The 22,877-nt window shown below is 31.3% G+C and overlaps 1 protein-coding gene across 7 annotated transcripts; it reads right to left on the reverse strand.

The window, feature by feature from the left end:
- Positions 1-2,521: 2,521 nt before the first annotated feature.
- Positions 2,522-14,053, reverse strand: LOC118043872 (kinesin-like protein KIN-7K, chloroplastic). Of its 7 annotated transcripts, none has more exons than XM_035051977.2 (24): positions 13,954-14,053; positions 13,261-13,550; positions 13,084-13,181; positions 12,271-12,360; positions 12,121-12,173; positions 11,137-11,202; positions 10,998-11,051; positions 10,793-10,852; positions 9,058-9,136; positions 8,488-8,555; positions 7,977-8,039; positions 7,670-7,774; positions 6,933-7,037; positions 6,690-6,797; positions 6,463-6,609; positions 6,036-6,218; positions 5,658-5,816; positions 5,184-5,408; positions 4,937-5,077; positions 4,724-4,849; positions 4,581-4,631; positions 4,210-4,257; positions 3,896-4,099; positions 2,522-3,343 (listed from the first exon to the last, which is right to left on the reverse strand). In XM_035051977.2, the coding sequence occupies exons 2-24, from the start codon at positions 13,515-13,517 to the stop codon at positions 2,798-2,800; spliced, it is 3,036 nt and encodes a 1,011-aa protein (XP_034907868.1). In that variant the 5' UTR covers positions 13,518-13,550; positions 13,954-14,053; the 3' UTR covers positions 2,522-2,797. The 7 variants fall into 7 exon arrangements, with proteins under 7 accessions (XP_034907868.1, XP_034907867.1, XP_073266173.1 ...); XM_035051976.2 differs by lacking the exon at positions 13,954-14,053 and adding an exon at positions 13,725-13,915; XM_073410072.1 differs by lacking the exon at positions 13,954-14,053 and adding an exon at positions 13,597-13,914 and having other exon boundaries at positions 13,261-13,502.
- Between the last annotated feature and the right edge of the window lie 8,824 nt (positions 14,054-22,877).

Here is a 22,877-nt window from a genome sequence, read left to right on the forward strand (position 1 = left end):
ACATTATATGGAATGCTAGTCAAAAAGCTATATAAATTTGTAGAACATTGTGAGGAATTCATTGATATATTGAAGTTATTAGTTAGATGAACCTTCAAGCTCCTTGGTTAATTATTAGAGTAAAATAAAATGGATAATTGAGCATTATAAATTATGAACTCGGTTTCAGAATTTTTAAAATTATTGAGCCAAAATACATAGTGTATTTAATAAGTAGAAAGTTCACTGCAATATATGTCATTTTTTTCATAAAGAATGTGTGATCATGTGGGTATTGAATAAAGTTTGTTAATTACAAGATATAATCAAGCAAGAAGTGATTTTAAATTGAAGCACGTATTAGCAGATGAAGTTCACTATTAAGAGATAATTGTAGGGCAAATTGAGAGATGATTTGAAATTACTTTCATCAAATGATTATTATTATATTTTGTGAAATTTTGTTTGGTAATAGTGAAATGACTAAAATTAAGTTTAAGAGCAAATAAAAAAAAATTTGGCATAGGGGCTTTACAGACATTTTTGTTTTTAATGCACAATTCTATTACTTAATGCGCTCGAGATCAAAAAATTGAAAATTTTCTTTCACAGGCTTTTGGGTCTGTCACTTGTTTTTTTTTTTTTTGCAAGTTATATTGCATAAAGGGCAATGTGGTATTTTTATAAATACAAAATATTAACATGTACAATATATTTACTAAAATACAAAATTTTAAAAAATCATGGTGTTTATGCGTAAAATTTTCAATAATAAATTATGTAAAAAAATTTAGATAACATATATAGATAAAGTTTAATCAAATTCTATTATAGAATAATAAAAAAACCATGGTATTATGTGTGTTTGGTATTGGGATAATTGTTGCTTTTTAAAGTATTTTTTATTTTAAAATATATTAAAATAATATTTTTTAAAAAAAATTAACATCAATATATCAAAATAATTTAAAAAATATTAATTTTAAATAAAAATTATTAATTTTTAACCAAATAATATTCAGATCGCAATAACAAACATGTTTGCAGTTGGCAACTTAATAGTTTGACCGACTTGTTGCGAATCATAATTATTTAGTACTTGTGTATTGTGTATTTTGAACTAAATCCATTATAACTAATATATATATATATATATATAGCCGTAATACAACAAATTATTACAGAAAAAAAACTAATGGTGCGGTGATTTTACTAATTAGGAGAAATTACTTGGATTAAAATAGTGTTTTCAATCATCAAAGTTTTTTATTAAGAAATTGAAAGAAAAAAAATAAAAGAAAATTTTTTTTTTGCTTATCACTGAACATATATTTTATGTTTCATTTTCTTTTCCTTTTATTTCCGTTTCATATTTATTAAGGAGCCCATTATTTTCCACGTGATGAATCTTGGAAGAGCTAAATATAACAACGAATTCTAAGACCCGATTGTCTTTTGTTAGTGTAACAAGAAGTACTCGTCTGCGCAGATTTCAAACTGCACAAACACTTGTTTGTCCCAATCCTGTTACTCCTCCATCAAAATCAATGTCATTGTACCTAAGAACAAAAACAAACTCCTTCTGCCAGGGAGGGGGAGCCGAGCCGGAACAGTACACGAGCCCCTCTCTGTGGCGAGTAGGATTTTGTACAAGTGTTTTTTTTTTTTTTTTTTTTAAAAAAAAAAGACGTATAATTCTGTTGAAAATGCTGTACGAAAAAAACCAAAAAATCAGACCAAAGATTAATTACAATTATTTTTTAAAATATTTTTCATGCCTAAATTAGTTAAGATTTTTTTTTACTTTTTAAATTATTTTTTAAAATTAATTCATCCAAACAATCCAAAACATATATAAAAAAATAATTTTTAATTAAAAAAATAAATCTTTTAAAAACAAAGATTAACCTTCATTTCCAAACAGGCACTAAAGCCTAAAAATATCTACAATTCTCGGAGAGAAACTAGCTATTGTATTTGTGCGGGAAAAAAACTAGGGCAAGAATTTCTTCCAAGTTCAAAACACCAGACCGACCTGCACGGTAAAATATGCAAAAGATCAGCATGAGCCTAGCCCCGTTTGTTTGCAGGAAGTGAATTTCTTTGGAAAATGAATTCCGGGGAAAGTGAATTCCGGAAAAATATTTTCCGATGTTTGGTAGTGTTATGGAAAACACTTTCCAACTGGGCGAAAATAAGCAACAATTTTTTAGCGGACAGTATACGCAATACACTGTTCATGTTAATTGCACTGTTCATTGAACAATGCAATTAACATGAACAGTTAAAAAAGCACGAGAACGCAGGCTCAGGAAAGTGTTTTTCAAGAATAAAAAGCGGAAAACACTTTCCTGAGATTAACGTTAACATTTCCTTTGACCAGAATTTACTTTTCTTTGACTCACTTTCCATGTATTTGCCAAACATGGAAAAGTGAGGAAAATGATTTCGAGGAAAGTGAATTCCTGGAAACAAACATGGCCCTAATCAGTCTACACTCTACATTGAATAATACGGTGTCTAGGCAACACAACACAAATGATTAATCAAACAAGCATTCGCAATTAGACCCCCGCATGAACCAACAAAAGCATTTAGTTCGTACAAATATTAACAGAAAATGAAAAGGAAGGCCTCGAATTTGGATTAACATGTTTCACGTATCAAGAATAAAAAAATATAACTGGAATACACAAACACTCCTATCTTGGAATGAGCTATGCACAACACAATCTTCTATACACTGCTCTCAAACCTTCTGCCAGAAGACCTTTCTGAAACATTCAAAAGCCTTAAATCACCTCTTGTTGGATAAAATTCAGATTCCTAAACCGTCATGTCCTGTTGCCTCGGAGACATCCATTTCAGCTCCTTGGGATTTCCTCAGCTTCGCAACGAGAACCCACATGTTAGCAAGTTCATTTTCCAGATACGCTTCTCTTTGTTTGGATTCCTTAACTTTCCTTTGAAGATCAGTCTCTCTTTGATCCTTCTCGATAAGAGCAGCTTCGTATTGAAGTTCTCTTTCTCGACTCACGGCCAACTCTCTCTTGAGATCTGAGGCTGCCCCAACTTGGTCTTGGTGTTTCATGTGATTGTCTCTCCGGCCATTTCGAACAGTACTGCCACTTCTACGCTGAGTGGGGGAGTTCTTCAATGCTATCAGCTCGGCGGTTAATCTCTCATTATGATTCATAAGCTTCGCTACTTCTTCTGATAATGCCTTGAGCTCAACAGCAGCAGCTGATGCTAGCCCTTTGGCGTATGAACTCTCCTCGGCCAATTTTTCGTTCCGAGTTTCTAACTGCTCTTTTGACTCTGTTAGTGCATCAACTTTTTGCTTCAGTTCTTCCATCTCAGTGGCCTGATCAAGGAAAAGTAAGGATTCACCTCTCGTACTTGTATGAGAAATGCAACTTCAAAAGCCATCACATGATGGAAATCATGCTGTAAAATTTGTCACTAGTAAAAACACATTATGAAGAGATACAGAAAGCCAAGCAAAGAATTTTCCATCTATTTGTCTGCAATCCACCAAAAAGCTTGTTTTTCTCAACGATCCACCACAAGTATAAATTGGCACAAGAATACACTTCTTAATTCAAAATAGTTTCTTTAATTTAAATAGAACAGCCAACCTAGCTTTCCTCAAAGCTACATGTTATGAGCGATACATATTTTCCTGGAGATGGTGATCCTCGAGATCCTACAAGATTCTATTTTGGTTTCTTAAGATATGAGAACCTTGTAGACATTTTAATGGTATTATCAGAACATTTAGCGTCATGAGCTCAGAATGAAATCTTCCCTAGTTTCTAAATCTTTTACCTCTGGTGGGGAAGCATGGAAAAAGGAAATAGTGCTTTAGCAACCAAAATAATACTTGATTGGGGTGCCAAAAGGTTTAAATACATACCTGTGCTTGTAGAAGCAAATCTTCATTTCTATCTTTTGATGCTGCAGTTTCCTTGTTCATGTGATGTTGTGCATGAAAGCTTTTTAGTTCAGAAATTCGTTGAGAGTAGCTAGCTAGAGGGCTAACATTTTTTGACTCCAATGCGTCTGAGAGCTGCTGCTTCAAAGAGACAATTGTTTCCTGCAATCCTTCACATTCACAGATCTGATGGAGAGGCAATGTCAAGTTAGAGCCTGCCATCAACCGACAACACAGCTTGCAAAACAGTGAAAGCTACAAACACACGCACAAAAAAAAAATGTTAACTGTTTGACCTTTTGGCTGAGCTGGTCTTGAATTATACAATTATCTGCCGCTTTAACCTGAAACAGTACACAGCAATACAACAATCATCAGGCCAAATTAATAAAATCGATGCCTAAAAGAAAACCATGGGTATGTATCATTGACTAAAACAAAAGGAACCCATTGAATAAGTCTGTTCACACAACTTGGGTACCATTACTCATGACTTTATAATGTGTTGCATTGTTCTTATTGATGACTCCAATTTGTTATGCAAATGAACTTAGATGGAGGATGAAAAGGTTTCCAAATGATTCTTTCAAGTGATTATCGAACATGTTAATAATCAGTTCAGAGATAATGACAGATTTTCTTAGGTCAAACTGTATAGTTAGATCACCTCGAGTTCAAATGACTTCTCATTCAATTGAGCTGTCAGTTCAGCAATAGTCTGCAAGCATACAAAGACGAAAGGCTTAAAGATGGACTTGCAGCTGCCATATATACAAGGAGTTTGTGCTACCATAAGGGAGCTAAACTTACTTGGGATGCTTCCAAGTTAGCCATGCTGTTGTGAGAGGCCATGATGGAATCAGCAATTTGTTTTTCCAACAAAGCTATTTGTTCATTCTTCACCTTGATTTCATCACTCAAATTCTTCATCTCCAACTTAAATGCAAAAGTATGACGATGCAAAATTTCTCAGCCTGTTAAGAGCAGCTAATAACAAAAGGAGGTATAGGAACAATACAATACCTGTATGTGTTCCTTCAGGGGAATCCTTGAAGCCTCCTCAGACAATCGCTTCAAAATACTTGAATGGAGTGCCACCTCTCCAGATAAAATTTTCTGCTGCTCCCTCAGAAGATCAATCTGATCACTTGTTTTTATGCTATTCTAGAAATCAGCAAAGCATGAAAATTAAGCATGCAGACAATGGTAATGCATCCCCAGCCAAAAAGAAGAAAGAACACACAATTAAATGAAAGGACCATTAGCATACCAAAGGAGTTTCCTGCTCAAGGAAATTGTCCTCAGGTACCTCTCTATCCTGCCTGACCTCAAATAGAAGATCAGCTGATGGAGAGCTTTCTGCAAGTGAAGGATGTGAAAGTCTGGATTCTGCATGATAATTGCTGTTTTCTGCTTGAGGTGTTGAAGGTGTACTATTAGATTTAACTCCACTTGATTTGTCACTCGTGCTCATTCCCGATCCACTATCTCGTTTCTAATCAAGAAGAATAGATATTTCTAAGAAAAAAGAAAATTGATTCAATTGTATCAGTGCTGAAATTTACAAGAGGGATGATCCTCCAAAGTAAGGAACTAAAAGAATAAAGACCATAATTTGGAACTATTAAAAGGAGGCTATCCAATCATGTAAGGATCACTCTAGCTGATGAAATAACAAGTTTACTTTGTTTTACAAGAGAACCAGTATAAAAAGATGCAGATAAATCTTTTGAATTACGCATACCCGTAGCTTTAACCAGTTCAGCAATCCATGCTTTCGGGTTTTCTTCTCCTCTTTCAGTGTCTCATCCACACTTTCAATATTTCCTTCAAGAGAAGCATACAAGTCTATATTTTCGTCATCCAATATCAACTCCTGCCTCTTGTACGGTAGGTATGCAAGCTGCAAATTACACATAAGCAACCATAATCCGATATAAGAAAGTGCAGAAAAATAAGGGGTGAAGCCCTGCTATACAGAGGCTCCCACTTACAGAGTTCCAGATTAGGAAAGTATTAGAGATAAAAGTCATAATCCAAGATTTTATACAAGAATAAAATCATAGATCAAGAGAAAAATAGATAGAAGTACAAAAAAATCAAACAAATTTGCTCCAAGTACCTCTTCTTCTCCAAAGGAATGCCTCCTCCTTGGACCTGGGCGGTGAGAGATCCTTGATGGTTGTGAAGCTTTTGTTGACACCAAAATTAATTTTGTCAGCCGCTGTATTCTGCTCAATAGAGCTGCTTTAGCTTCTTCTTCTTGTTCCAATCTTGATTGCAGTTTCACTTGACCATCTTCTAGCTGTACATATCAAATCAAATCAAGGAAATTGTGTCATAATAATGGTTATTCAGACTAAATGTATCAAACCATTATGCATTAATTGAGTGTCATTTCCAAGATTGGATCATGGGGTGAAAAGGACAGGAATAAAGAATCTAACATTGAGATCAAACATATAAATTAAATCTTGCAGTTAACAAACGAAAATTTATGAAATAGAGAAAGAATCTTCCAAGTGATGGTAGAACTCTTTAAGAAGTACCTTCTGCTTGAGGAGGACAATGTCGTCTTCTACAATGTCTTTCAATTGAGGAATTGTCACAATACCCCTTTTCAATTGTTCTAACTCTTCCTTTAAAGAGCGTATCTCATTTTGGTACTTCTTTATAAGCGATTTCTCATCAATAATCTGCAAATGGTTGAAACATCATTTCAAATGTTGGCAAGTGAGATTGTTTGAATGAATGCATACACTCTAAGGAAAAATACCTTGTTCTGTGCTGCTTGAATTTCAATGTGCTTTGCACGGTGGGCAAATTTTAAAGTATTGTGTGTCTCTTCCGAACTACTAGATGAGGGAGTGACAGTGCAAATGAGCTGTAAATTCAGACACGAAAGGAAAATGAGTCTCTTAAATGCAAGCAGCATTTGTTTGAAGGACAATGATATGATTATCATGCATCATTTGACCAGAAAAGTAGTTTCTTTTGCAAAATATTATCAAGCACTTACTGATACACGCCCATGACCACTTAATGAAGACTGAAGTAGCCTTGTCAATTTAGAGTCCCTGTAAGGAATATGAGCGGCTCTCTCATCCGTCAACTTTGATATAACCTATGCAAGTCACAAGTATACAATTTTATCCATACAATTTAAATATTTATGATTGCAAATTATTGGGACTATCAAATGAAGCACATAACTTCTTTTCACTAGGAATTATTAGGGAATAAAAGTCACAGTTCATTTAATTGTAAATAATGAGCACCAAATTGATGGTTTCCATTAGTGTGTGCATGTGTGAAGGACAAAGGGAGGGGAAAAGAAAGAGAGAGTGTGCATTCAGTCTTGGCACATTAATAGAACATAAATATCAAATTACAATATTAGGTCCCTAAAAGCACACAGACCTAGAAGCATGAAAACATAGCTAAAACAAGTCAATCAATCTTAAGGTAACCCAGTCACACTGGTTTTTCATTTTCTATCATGTTCCTGGCTGGGTAATTCATCAAATAGAAAATGATTACCAGAAACAAAAAACCATCAAGCATGATATAAACACATATGTAAGGCAGTAAGACCGTCCCTTCAGTTTAAGAGTGAAATATTGGCAGTAAATTCTGAAACAGAAAGCTATAAGCTTGATAAATAATGTTTTTTATGTCATAGTTTTCAGATTATATATCATGAAGGTGGTCAATTATTGTTGTACAGACGAATAATACAGGTACAAGAGGCCTCACAGTTCCAAGTGTCAGCAAACTTTTATTAATATACGATCCTTCTTTCCGTCTCATGCCAGTAGTTTCAGCCTTTGAGCTTTCAGAACCTGCCAGATCGATGAGGCTCTGCATGTATAAGTAAAATATCAGAAAGTTAAAAAGAATTTATTGACATCAAACATAGCAAGCAAAATCATTAATTGTAGTAAATCAAGGGGAAGAAAGAGTTGTCATAATTAAAGAAACATAAGAAATTCCAATGACAAATTTAAAAAGGTGACCAACAAGTCATTAAACATCAATTCTAGATAGAAGCCTTAGGAATTACCAGCTGGGACAAATTTACAGCCTCTCCTTCACTATTTTCACCATACAGGCTACTCTCTACTGTCTGTATTTAGAATAATTGGAAAAAGTTAGTGGGAAAGGATATAAAACAATGAAATGAATATATAAATGATCAAACTATCATTAGTTGATGAAATGTATTATACCAAAACAGAGTTGACAATGATTTTTTGCAATTCTTAAAGGCAAATTAATAATTTAGCAATTGCCAAAAAGATTGGATATTGGCCACTGAGTGGGCAGATGGCGTAAGATTGGATGTTAACAAGTACACAAGTGAATATTCAAATGTTTCAGGAAAAACAAACAAGTTCATTAAGTAGGTCGATGAATATGAAGTGCAAGTCTGATGGTTACGTGTAAGCTAAAAAGGTAAAACTATCACTTGCAAATGCACTACAAAATAATAAACATGTAAAGCTTATAATTATCTTGAAGAAAGAGAATAGGAAATGCAACAATCAACTAAAGCTGCAGGAAGATAGGAATACCAGTGTAAATATTGTATGACTCCTGCTGCTGAGTAAATTAAAGTTTGTGGACCCAACATGTCTGTGCTCTGTGTCAAAAGGAAAGACCTGATCAGAAAGCGTGGAAAGAATTGTGATATCATGGAAAAGACATTGCAGTCTTGATATACATACAGAGAGGAGAGAGAGAATCAAATAGCATCTTTTGCAAGACAGACAAGTTCTGCACCAATTTGTAAAATTTTTCTATAGGTTGTTAACTTTCAACAAACCTGCCTATTGCATTAACTTGCACAGTTCTATCGGTACAAGTAATGCATATCAGTTTTAAAAGGATATGATTTTGATAAATTTTCTATAGATGTTGGTCCATTATTTGCATAAGTATTCAATTTAAAGGGCTATATGCCGATTAGAGTCTCAGCTATGTAGTTTTGTTTTTTTCTTCAGAATTTTGGTTAAAATTAGTTTTGGTAACATAATTATTTTGGAACCAGAGAGGTAGAGTAAGAAACTCTGGTATTAAATAAAGCTGATGCTGTTTGAATCCTCTTGCGTTTGTTTACTCATATGATTTGACTTGAGAGTTACCTTCCCCAGCTGCTATAAGGGACAGTGCATGAGCAGGGGATAATACAACTTCTTCTTTTATTCCCTCGACAAAAGTTCCCTACAGATAAGAATCAAAATAAATTAAAACATGTTTATTTCCAACATGTATGAAACTGACATTTTTGGATTAATCAGCTGACCATATCACTAGAGAAACCATAAAATTTCTACATTGGGAATTGAAATTTATACCATTTACTTGCATATTTTTCATTAAGATTCTACCCCCACCCAAAAATAAATAAAAAGGTTAAGATATGAGTAGGGTGCTCAAATGATCTAAATACCGATTCTTTCATAAAAGCAGAATCGGTGGTTCAAATGAGAGTTGCAATTTCCCAGACAGCAAATGATCATTCAGTCATCCATTGCAGGTCCTCCTCAAACAGCTTAACCATATCACCTGAGCAAAAAATAAAAATATGCTGATTCTGATAACCACCTGCTGCCCGCAAGCGCAGATAGAGTTGCCTCCGATATGATGCAAATTCAAAGTAGTCCATACAACACCAGATGCTTCAAAATCTCATGCCTTGACCAAGAGATTTGAACCGATATAAATAATGAAACTGAAAACCCATGGAAGCAAAAGTGGAATGAGACCCAGCAACAGCCCATTCCACCTAAAGAACCCAGCAGACTTGTAGCTTGCACCGCAAGGTTTATGCATATTCCAAGACCATAATGCATAATTTATTGTACGATAAAGGGATCTCTCAGCAACATGTAAAAGCTTGCTTGATGCTGTACCTCAGTTGTAGAGAGGATGGGGCTTATCATCATTAAATAAATAGTGCCCCTAACAACTTTTTTTTTCCACTCACATCAGCTCAATATTGATTTAATAAAGTGGTAAGCTCATCATAAGAACCTGGCTTCATTTGAGGTCGTCCTCAAACTGATCTTCATAAAGTTTGCATGTCATGGTGCCAGCTATGTGTTGATATGGTCTCATAATTTATGGATAACAGTCGAGAGAACGGTAATCTTCTATTGATAAGTGTGATAATTCTTAAAGCTTCAAACCCTAAATTGCATGAAACCCCTCTTTCACATTCTTGAGCTAAATTACATCTCTATAAAGACTTCAGCTTAATGCTTTGTAACCTTCTCTTGTGAAGTGTGATAATTCTTGTGTGAGTTTTATCTATAGTGAAAGTGTAAATGGCACTTGATCACTTGGGTAATTTTTGGTTGTGAGCCATTTCAAAGATTTAAATCTTGATCCTTTAAAAGACTATGATTGTAAGGTTTTCTAATCTAGATCCCGGAAAAGGATTAGTGTAATAGGCAAGGTCTCACCCGCTAAAAAGACCGTAACTTAATAGTAAATACTTGAATGGAGGTTCAAGGACATTAGTAAGCGGTTGTCCAAACTACTATAAGAATCGGTGTCTTTCTCTTACTATCTATCTTTTTTTATATGTTCTTTGCTTAATTGTGTGTTGTTACAGAAATTGAGGTTTTTATTTTATTAAAGTAACAAATGTTCAATTTAGCCCTAATTCACTCCTCCCTTAGGTTATTTTAGACTTTCAAAAAGTCCAAAGCTATAAAAGAAATACTTTAGCAAGTCACAGGTGGTCACACAACTGCAAATAGTTAATTGTATCCTGGTATTAAAACAACTATAAAAGTTATTGCCATGAGGATGATAGTATAAGTGTTGACGGTAAGCATAGAGAAACACAATACAGAGATGGTAAGCAAGTACCTGAGCATCTTCTCTGATTCTTAAATTTTGTCCTGCTGGATTCAACAAGTCGTTAACAACCTGCAATGACGAAAACCAAAGAATAAAGAAATTGTAAAATGGAAGAGTTGTGGAGCTACCTCATATTAAACAATAGATATATTAATAACAAGGCAGTAAATTGCAGCATTATTAAGTAGCTAGAGAGGAATAGGAAGAAGCTGACCTCATTATAGATCTCCAGGTATGAAACACGGAGGAGGAACTCACGGTTTGGAGTCTGGGCAAAGAGAAATGTTAATTAATAGTATTCAAACAAGTATCAGATAGAGTCATACAAGGAGGTTAAATTCATTGTAAAGTACCTCTTGAATGATACTAAAAGCATCCTTCACTGCTAATGGTATAATTCCAGGTGACCTTTGATCCCCCTGATTGTTATATGGATAAATATAAGCATAATGTTGTTAACATTAGTTAAAAGGTAATGAATAATGCCACCTCAATTACACAGACAACAAATATGAATATACATGCCAAGGAACACAAGGTGTTTTTATTTAATTTTACATGTGTTGTATGCAGGGAATGATTGAGTTTTTTTTTTTCCTAGCAAATTAACTCAACATGTCCTCATATTTTAGGTCAAGTCTCCAATTTGTTCCTCCGAGTTTAATACATCCAATTTGTTTTTTTATATTTTAGTTTATTTTCCAATCTATCCTTCTAATCGATATTTCCATGCAAACTATCTAAAATATCCTCACTTGAGAAATTCAAACCCCCAACTAATATATTAAAGTTATAAATTCGAAAAAAAATAATGAATTGTCATGTAATGTTAATATTTTTATTTTTTCATGGTTATTTTTTTTAATAAATTAGGTTCTTTTAGGGAAAAAAAGAACGAATTGTCATATAATGTTAAGATTCTTTTTTTTTTTCATGGTTATATTTTTAATAAATTAGGTTAGATTTGAATTTCTCAAATGATCAAATCAAGGTATTTTCATCAATTTTTGCATGGAAATAGATACTAGAAAGATAGATTGGTGAAAGAATGAACTGAAATATAGGTATAGATTGGATGCAATTAAACTTTTAGGAAAAGATTGGACATGGGAGACTAGACCCTAAAATATAATGACATATTAAGCAAATTCCCCCTTTTTTCCTTACAGCAGTCTAACAATGATCTGCTATGAGATTTAAGGCATAGAAACATGCGGGGTGTGTGTGTGTGTGTGTGTGTGTGTGTGTCTTTATGGTATTTAAGGCATTTCTATTTAATTTTGCATGCATAGTAAGAGTACAGCAGAAAAATAGCATCTCAGGTATTAAAATCTCACATGCATGGTATGGGTTTTCCCGCTGCTAGTCACTCCATATGCGAAAATGGTGCCTGTAAGAGCATGTATAAACAAAGTTAAAAAACTATAAGCTTAAAAAGGAAAGCAGAAATTGGAGTTCCTAAGCAGAGGAATGTCCATTTTGTTTACCATTGATCCCTTCCATAGCACCACTGACAACATGCTGAGCAGCAACATCATATACATGGCGCGTTGTAGTTGTAGGACCAAACACCCGATCTACAAGCATGGGAAAATAAATAACGAGACAAAAAAAAGGAATAACATGAATGTCTTAAATATAACTCGTTTGATCAGCTATTATCCCCAAAGGGAAAAAAATGAAGAGGCCTAATTGCTTATTAGTTAATGCTGGGTAGAAAGAAGCCCAGAATTTCTCGCTTTCCTTTTTTGGTAATGTTTCTGGCATGAGAGGATTAAAATCCCAGAAGCAAGAATTATCTCCTGGAACTGCAAAGAAGTATATACCCCTAGAGTAAGAACAACAATGTCCTTAAAGTGCAAATAAAGCCTTCTATCGATTGATTATCGAAATTGACGCACAAAGCCAGCCCATCTTCAATGTGTTCTTACCTTCACTACCATGACGTGAAAACTATGAAAATATAATTCAGAGTTTTGCAAAAAGAAAATATTTCACAAACAAACGACTATAAAACGCAGAACCTTTGAATTGATTACCGTAGCCATGGACTTCGGACTATATCTTCGGTTCCAACTAAACTCGTAGCACTAACTCTCCAATACATGACATTAATTTCTTCAAAATTACCATAAAAGACACCCCTCAATCAATTCAAACAAAAGCATACAAGTTCTCAAGCGCATTTTAACTTAACTTCACACTACCTATCCACACATTAACTAATCTACAAATGCATCCGGCTTACACTACCAATGCCATTCCAATTAAATACATTCAGAGAAAGCTTAACAAATTACCATACGCATACGCAGTAGATGGATTATGTTCATTTCGCACGATAGTTTCTCCATCCGCATACCACGCAATCTCCTCTCCTTGCCTGATTTCCCTAGGACTAAACACCAAAACAAAAAATAAATAAACCACAAATTAGCAAAAATAAGTACTTATTAACAATAAAATTTAGCACGAACCTTAGGGGCCGAAAGCGAACAGTGACAGTTACATTTTCTTTGGATCTCTCAGTATCTAGATTAACACTTTCGGAGTAAAAATATTGTGGTTTGCTTCGAGCTGAGGAGGATGCAGGTGAGTTTTGACCGTCCATTGAATTCTCTAAAAATTGCTTAGTAGAAGATGTCGTTGATGATGACTGTGAATTCGCTGCTGGTTTCTTTGAATTACTGATTAAAGCTGATATTCTTGATTTTGATCCCTGTTTCGTCGACATTTTTAATTAATCCAAAGCCAGTCCTTCAATTAACTGTAGCAACAAAGAGGAACAAAAAAACTTGAAAAAATCGAATTACTCTGTTTGGAAGCTATGAAAATGTAGAGAAGAAGGAAAATTAGTGCTGTTTGGTTGCTGGGAAAAAATATTAATAGCATCCGTGTGTAATGAAAACAGAGAAAGAAAAGGAGAGTAGGATATCATTGCCTAAATGAAAAATCAGAGGAGCACCATTGTGAAAAACTAATAAAAAACAAAACAAGAACAGAGAGGTACATGCAAAGGAAAAGAAAATGAGGAGAGAGAGCAAGATCTTTTTGGATCTGTTTAAGAGAGGGAGAGGGATGCTAATTAACGAGTGTGAAAGAAAAACATCATCATAATCACTACTCATCAGTCAACAGTCTAGAGAGAGAGAGAGAGAGAGTGAGAGTACGAGAGCAGCAACATGGATGCTGGACCCTTTTTCCCTTTCTTTAACTACTATTTTTTATTTCTTTTCTCTAAGCTTTTATGTGCTTTCTATTTTTTTTTTTTCTTGCCTTGCAAGCGATGCGATGCCCTCAATCTAAGGCTAATTGCATTTTCGCTCTTCTTTTTTTTTTTTTTTTTCCTGTCGGTATTAACCTTTATAGTTTTAGTTTATATTTGGTATTCTGCTTCAATTATATTTTTAAATATTTTTAGTTTTAAATTATTTTTTTATATATTTTAAAATTATTTTAATGTATTAATATAAAAATAAATTTTAAAAAAATTATTTTAATATATATTCAAATAAAAAATAATTTTTAAAATAACATCTACTGCATTCTAAAAAAACCCTCATTAACTGTGCACACAGTTAAAGGAATGAAGGAAGGAAGAAAAACAGAGGGGGGGGTCCAAGACACGAGTCACAGGAGTCGCGTGTGCGAGGTGGTGCAGTAGGTGGGTCCCATTGTGAGGTGCAAACGTTTCCGGTGTTGAAAGCTTCTATACCTGATTTGTCAACGGCTTTCTGTTACTTTTTTCAATTTGTTGACCATATAACTTTGTGATGATTAAAATAAATGGAAAAAACAAAAATTAAAGCATGCTATTTTCATGGTCCGTGTACATAGATATGACTGCGTTACTTGGTCACTTTTCTTGTCGTGTTGCGAGTTGAATTAAAAAAAAAATGAAATAAATATTCAATCATAAAGAATTCTTCACATTATTATTACTTCTAAATGCCATTTGTTTTTTATTTATAATTGTGTTTAAGTGCATTTTTAAAATATACTTGGTTTAAAAAGATGTTAAATTGATATTTTTATAGTGTTTTTTTATGATTTTAATTTGCTGAAAACAAAATAAAATTTTTTTTTGATATATTTACAAGCAAAAAATATTTTTAAAAAGCATTTTGTATCACAATATCAAATACACATCTAGTTTAATGAGTTAAACTTAAAAAAACTCTTGACTCAATTTCTTGTTTAGCCATAGTTTCAAATTAAATTAGTGGTTGTCTTAATGTGATACAATCAACTTGAGAAGTCTAAAGGTAAAAACAAAAAGAAAAATAAATAACTTCGGACATGTAGATCCAAAAACAACCTAGATGATCAATAAAATCATGGTTTAGCTTTTTAAAAAGTCTCAAGGTAACATTTTTTTTGTTAAACATTAAGATAATAATATATTAAATTGAATTGAGTCAACTCAAGTTAACTTGTTACAAATCAGAAACCTGGGTCATGGATTCCAATAGGTTCAAAAAATATTTATATATATATATATGATAAAAAATTATTAAGATCAATTTAAAATCAATCAAATACTTAAAAATAAATAATTTGATGTTTTTTTGTGGTAATCCAAGATTTAACTATAAAAAGTTGAAAAGTGAAACAATATCCTTAATCAAGAATAATCTCTTAAAAGTTAATAATTATAATTTAACATTCAACATGAACAATTGGTAAATGAAACTTGTTGATGTGGTGGTCATTAACATATACTAAAATAAGGGCTTGGCTTTGTCCTTTTTCCACTGTAGCAAAAAAGCCAAGCCTTTTTCTTTTTGTTTCTTAAATGTTTTAGGTTTTTTTTAATTTTATTTTTTAATAATATATTTATTAGTTATAGAGCTTTATAATTTATTTTAATTTGATTTTTATAAAGTTATCCTGATCTCATAACTTGGATTGCAAGTTTTATGGGTTAACCGTGTTGACATGAGTAATTGTTTATCCATATTTAATTATTGTTTTTTTAATTTTATCTTTTAATATTAAATTGATGAATAATTAGATTTTTTTCTCTATATATATAATTTTTTTCAAATATCATTTAAAATAGTTCTTAAAATTTTAAGAAACTCTTTTTTATTTTAACTTTTAGAGAATAAAAAAAATGTTTTGTAAAATTTTAAAAATTGTTTTTAATAACATCTAAAAATACTTATTATTAAAACTCAAAAACTATATATAGCCAAAGACTATAAATTACCAAACTTTTTCAAACTCCAAAGAACAATATATAAATCAATTTGACCTGCATATATCATGCTAAAATTTAATTTAATGATATGCTTGGTAAAAGATAATGTTATATATTGCAATAATATTTAATGATATGATATGTTGTTGTTCTAGGGGTGTTTGATAATATGATAAAAAATATTTTTTGAAGTGTTTTTTCTTATAAATATATTAAAATGATATTTATTTTTAATTTTTTAAAATCAATTTTTAATATTAATACATCAAAATAGTTTAAAATACTAAAAAAATTAATTTACAATAATAAAAAATTAAATTTTGATGAAAAGCATATACACTTTCTTAAAATGAAACCCACACGCTGGCATTGATGCCACGTAGAACTGATCTAATAATGGGAAGGTAATGCTACTGGAGTACTTCTTAGATCACAGCCCTTTGATATATATATATATATATATAGACACACACTCACACATCATTTAGGGACAAGGGTTTTACTGTACTCTTCTTATAAATCACTATTGTTTTGCTTCTTCTTCTTCTTCGTTTTAAATGTTTTTTTTATTCTTTAATATTAAATTTATTTTTTATTGAATTATCGCGTTATCATAATATAGATTGCAGGTTTGACAAGTTAACCCGGTTAACTCACTTTTTTTTTCTTTTTTTAATTAATTTTTTTTTAATTTTATCTTTTAATATTTTGTTGATTGAAAATTATACTTCATGATTTGTTTAGTTTACTTTCTATTATGTTATTTTGATCTCATAATTTGGAAATAATATTTAAACGGTTAACTTGAGTAGACTCAAGTAGTTTTTTTTTTTTTAATCTTATTTTTAATTGAAATTTTTTTTTAATTTCATTATTCAACATTGGATCGATTAGGAATTGAGCTTCATTATTTGTTTTGATTTACTTTCTATGGGGATATCTTGATCTCATGATCAAGGTCGCTGATTTTGGCATTTTAACAATGGTTAAATCAAGTCATTTTTTTATTTTATTTCTAAGAGGTTATCTCGGTTTCATGACCCATTGGATATTTTTTTTATTGGGCTGTCTACGTCTTATGACCCGAGTTGCGAATTTGACGAGTTAACCTAATTGACTCGTTTTCTCTCTCTCTTTTTTAATTGATTTTTCCTCGATCTCATTATTTAATATTGTGTTTGATTGAGAATTAGGGTTTTGTAAGTTAATTTGGTTGACTCAATATTTTTTTCTTTTTTTAATTAATGTTTTTTTCAATTTCATTCTTTAATATTTTGTTGATTGAGAACTATACTTTATAATTTATTTTGTTTACTTTCTATTATATTATTTCAACATTATGACTCGGAAATAATGCTTAAAGGGTTAACCTAAGTAGACTCGAGTAGTTTTTTTTTAATCTTATTTTTAATTGATTTTTTTTTTCTAATTTCATTATTCAACACTTTGTCGGTTAGAAATTGAGTTTCATGATATGTTTTAATTTGCTTTCTATGAGAATATCTTTATCTCATGATCGAGGTCGCTGATTTTAGCATTTTAACCATGGTTAAATCGAGTTGTTTTTTATTTTCTTTCTAAGAGGTTATCTTGGTCTCATAACCCAGGTCATGGCTTCGTCAACAATGAATCTTTTTTTTTTATTATTGGGTTGTTCATGTCTCATGATCTAGGTTGCAAATTTAACAAATTAACCCAATTGACATGTTTTTTCTTCTTTTTAAAAAAAATATTTTTCCTCAATTTCATCATTTAATATTGTATTTGATAATTAGGTTTTATGATTTGTTTATGTTTGCTTTTTATTAGGTTATCTCGACCTCATGACCTAATAATAGAGCTTAACAAGTTAACTCATGTTGACTTGATTTATTTTTTGTGTTATTTTTTTAATTAAATTTTGTACAATTTTCATAATTTAATATTGGATATGATAGGAGAGATTAAGAATTGAGCTTCATAATTTGTTTTGATTTGCTCTTATGGAGTTATCTCATTCTTATGACTAAAGTAATGGATTTGGTAGGTTAAATTTGGGTTAAATTAGATTTTTTAAAAAAAAAAAAATTTCTATGGGGTTATCTCGATCTGGTGACATGGGTCATAGGTTTGACAGATTGAATCAAGTTGTCTTGGATTTGACTGGTTAACTCGAGTTTTTTTTTAAATCATTTCTTAATTGATTTTTTTTTCAATTTCATCATTTAACATTGATTTGATTGAGAATTATGTTTCATAATTTAATTTGATTTACTTTATGTGGAGTTATCGTAATATCATAATCCGAGTCTCGAATTTGACATGTTAACTCGGGTTAATCGAAGTCAATTTAATATGTCATTATGCTAGTATTAAAAAAAAATGTCTTGATTTTTTAGTCAAATTATATTCTTATGAGTTGTATAGATTACTTTTGGATTCGCAAATTCAATCAAATTATATTGAATAAACTCTCATACAACTTAAAAAAAATTTCTGCTAAAAAAATTAATATCATCTGAATGTATTATTTACATTAAAAAAAAAATTTAACCTGCAAGGTAAGTGAATAATAAAGCTTGAGTGTGTATATTGTGTTATTGATTTTCAAAAACTTACAAAGTTGATGAAAAAGACGATTCTTTTTCTTCTTCTTTTTCATTTTTTTTTTTAATTTTTGTGGAATACCAGGAAACATACAAAAAATAGAATTTTTGTTTCTCTCAAAATAATTTGTCATTTTCCATCCAATAATTCACTTCGATGGCTTTAATTGAAGTCATAGAAATTCGTTTTATCTTTTTTTTTTTCCTTAGAAAAAAACACCCACAAAGTTTTGTAGGGACGGGAATGATGTGAAGTGATATCAAATAATTTGCATGTTTGGCGCGCGAGTAATTAATGAGTGGCTAAAATATCATCATTCACTCATCTACCATATAAATTAAAATTAATTCATGCTCACATAATTCTTTCTTATACTCTCATTTTCTATTTGTAAATTATCTTTTTTCAGTGACGAGCTAGTGTGTGTGTGTTTATATATATATATATATATATATATATATATATATATATATATATAGAGAGAGAGAGAGAGAGAGAGAGAGAGGATTATGGATACAAGAAAAATTGCCATGCTACCAAACTAGAATCAAATAAAATAAGTAGCTAGCCACTAAAATGAATGCATGGTTTGCTGAGATTTTGGTCATATATAGTGCCTTTTCTGCTCTAAATCACATCAACAATGCTTAATTTGTCCTTCAGGACATAAGAACAGAGTGAAAGGAACAGCTGGGCTGTGAACACCAGAAACATGAAATAGGTGACTTGTAGCATCTTCCTTTGACTTGTCCAGGCATGCACCAGATAAATTCTTGATGGGTTGTAACTTGCAGGTCATTGCTTCCCATGAAAGGATCGACGAGTCCAAGAATCGACATGGATAACATGAAAAGTCCTTGCAATCAATGCGAGTGCAATGATTTTACATTTCTTTATGGTTCAAGACAATCTTTCTAGGAGTCCCATGGTGGAGGAGAAAGGGCTGCGCCACCACCCCACTCATTTGCAAATTGCAGCTAGAGGATGATCCTTCTGTCTCGGTGATGACTGGCTGCTTCCTCTTTTTTTTCTTTCGGTTGCCCGTGTGTATTTATGTTCTCATGAAAATGAAATTCTTTATAAAAAGAATTTTTTTTTAAAAAAAAAAAAAACAGTTAAGTAATTAGACAAATTAAAGGAAAATCCTTCCTTTTCAATGTTATCCTTTTATTTTGGACTAAATAATACAACCCATTATTTTTTTTTATTTTATAAAATATTTTTTTAATTTTAATATTTATTTAATCCTTAAGATTTACAAGGATTGTTTAATTTAAAATTTCTAATGTTAAATGAATTCTATTAACTACTTAACCTTCACTAAGAATCCTTTTCTTTTAAGGATTTTAGGTCTCGGACCAATATAAATAAATTTGTCTAATTTAGTTTTCAAAATAGAAGGAGAAGATTATTGAATTTCATGCTTTTAAAAAAATATCAGAGTTTTATTTACCTATTTCTCTATAACTTTGGAGTTTTAACCTTGGAACTCTAGTTTTTATCCATAATTATATGCCACATCAATTGGTATCATAGCAAGTTACTCTTTATGATGGATGAAGATGGTAGCAACTTTTTGTTCTGCAATTTAGGGGTGAAGGTTATCTAAAACACTGCATGGGCTCAAAAGGCAATGCAAAGAACTAGATTAGGTGGATCATTCATTAGCAAAGATCACAAAACAACTATACTATTTGACACTATGAGGGGAAGGTGATCACAAAACACCTATACTATTTGACACTATAAAGGAAAGTATCAAGGACTTAAACCCTAAATAGGCATCATGTTTACATGGACAATGATGTTTATGATAAGGAAAGCATCGAGGACTTAAACCCTAAATAGACATTATGTTTATATGGACAATGATGTTTATGATAAGCAAAGCATTGAGGACTTAATTCTTAGTCATCTTGTCCATAGGTGTATTTTTGAATTTGATAAGATTATTTTTTTTATAAGAATTTTTCAAAGATGAGATTTATTAACTAGTTGTCAAAGTTAAGAGCTTACTTTTATTGAACAAGATTTCTTGTTATTACAAAGACTCGCCATATGTAAGCTTTTATATGGTGCTCAAGAATTTTGGTTTGAATTTTTAAAATTTAGTGCTTGTACTGGTAAGCCTCTAATTCCATCATGGTAATTTTTTAGACAATCATTAATTTTAAGTTTGTACAAAATGATTATGAAGAGATCTTATATGATGCATATAAGCAATTAGATTTTTATTATTTTCCTTTTATTCAATCTTCTTAAATAGCAAAGAGAAAAAACATAAAGAATGTGTTGTCTTTTCAAAATATATAGTTTCAACATTGCAATAATGATAACAACAACACTGCAGCAAATACTATTCTTCTTGTCAATGATTAAGAATGCCATTATTAGTTATCATCTTGATGTTTGTTGTATTGTAGAAACTAAGTTGTTTAGGATTACATAATCTTTTTTTTTTATATAAATTGTCAAATAATCCTCATGTTAACTCTTAAGATATATTTGGAGGTTTATTGGTCATATGGAATAATGATTTTTGAGATTTTAAACATCGAATTCAATTATTAATGGATTGCTTTGTTTAGTACTTATGTTGAAACAAATTTTAAATGTGTGGTAATCTACCTATATGTTATTTATAGTTTAGAAGATAAGAAAAACTTATAAGAGAAGCTCATTAGTTCTTATTTTTATTTTTTATGAAAGCTTTGATATGTTATAGGTGATTTCAATAAGACTTTGAGTAAAACTAAGAGAAGTAGTGGGTTTCTAATTCATGTATAAGCAAGAAACCTCTAATGTTTTTTTGAATAACTATGAACTTATTGAGCTTTCTTTGCAAGGTTTAGATGTTTTTCTATAAGTCATATTGATACATGTTTTACACACCTAGATGTTATATCGGTTTTTTTTCTTGACACTTACCAGATTGAAGACCTTTTTTTTTCAATTTTTAGATTGTTGGCTGATGCACAATTCATTTTATTCTAATTTTGAGTCGATGTGGGCATCCTTTTGCTTTAATATGCCACACAGATTTTGCCTTATTAATAAGTTTAGTTTGCTGAGAAGAAAGTTGTGTGAATGGAACTTTAGCACTTATAGGAATTTAAAGAGTAAAATTAAAATGGTAAAATTAAGATTTAAAGTAATTGAGAATAAAAGTGAGGTTGAGAGTTTAACTGACATTGAACCCAATGAGTTAATGTACTTAAACTCTTAATTATGGGACTTAAACAGACATTATATATCTTTTTAAAGGCAAAAGGCAAGGAATAATTAGTGTAAGTTGGGTGATAAAACTACCAGATTCTTTCATCTATTGGATTCTCTTTCTAACTAGAAGAACTTCATTATTTCAATTATTATTGATGGGAATGTTATCACTACTCCTTCGAAGATCAAATCTTAGGCAACAAATTTCTTCTTTAATTTGTTTAACACTAGTATTGTTGCTAGGTTATATATGGGAAGTACATATTTTAAATCTTTAAGTATTGACTCTTTCATTTGGTTAGAGAGGAAGGTCACATTAGAAGAAGTTAAGAAGGTAAATATGCAGTTATAAATGGTTTAAAACTCCATAAACTAATGGTTTTAATTTTAAATTCTATGAAGAAAAAAAAAAGAGCATGACCACTTATTGGAGACGGGATATTTCTACTAATTTTAGAATTTTTTAAAACCAGCTGAATGCTAAAAAAAAGAATTAATAATGCCTTAAAATTACAATTTGCATGTACAAATACAGATGCTTTACTATCTGTAATAGGAACATGGAATGACTTTACATGAGATTGGTCCTTATCATGAAAAAAAAGACCATAAGATTAGGAAAAAAAAAATAGGATTTTTACAACCATTATTTGGGGTTTCTTTAATCCAAATTGTTATATATAAGAAGATTTGGAGACCAGATCTAAAAGAATTTTTTTGTTGTTGTTGAAAAGTTGCTCAACATGTATTGAGACAACTCTTCTTCCTAGAGATAAACCATTTTAGGCCAATTTGTGTTCCTCTTTTGCTGTTTCTAAGGTTGAGTTTAATCTTTGGCTTGCAATTGTGGATAAACTACCTACAAAAGCTTTTCTCCATCGATGAGGTGTGTTACAAGTGAATGATTTAAGTTGCCTTTTATGTAAAAATAAAATTGAGACTACAAAACATTTATTTCTTTATTGTGAGATGTTATGATAGTTATGTAATGAGTAGTGGCTTGGTTAGGCAAACAAAGGATATTACCTAAGCTTTTGGATGATTTTTACTTATAGTGGTATAAATGATCTTAAGAACTATGCAAAT

Source organism: Populus alba, chromosome 6 (assembly GCF_005239225.2).
Source record: "Populus alba chromosome 6, ASM523922v2, whole genome shotgun sequence".
Lineage (NCBI taxonomy): Eukaryota > Viridiplantae > Streptophyta > Magnoliopsida > Malpighiales > Salicaceae > Populus > Populus alba.

What these genes read in the sequence shown, in the direction of transcription:
- LOC118043872 (XM_035051977.2), bottom strand. Translation starts at nt 13,517, where the DNA reads ATGTCGACGAAACAGGGATCAAAATCAAGAATATCAGCTTTAATCAGT. An exon ending in CCCTGAAGGAACACATACAG is followed by an intron (nt 4,850 to 4,936) that starts GTATTGTATTGT and finishes TTTGCATTTAAG; the next exon opens with TTGGAGATGAAGAATTTGAG. An exon ending in CTAACTTGGAAGCATCCCAA is followed by an intron (nt 4,632 to 4,723) that starts GTAAGTTTAGCT and finishes GTATGCTTGCAG; the next exon opens with ACTATTGCTGAACTGACAGC.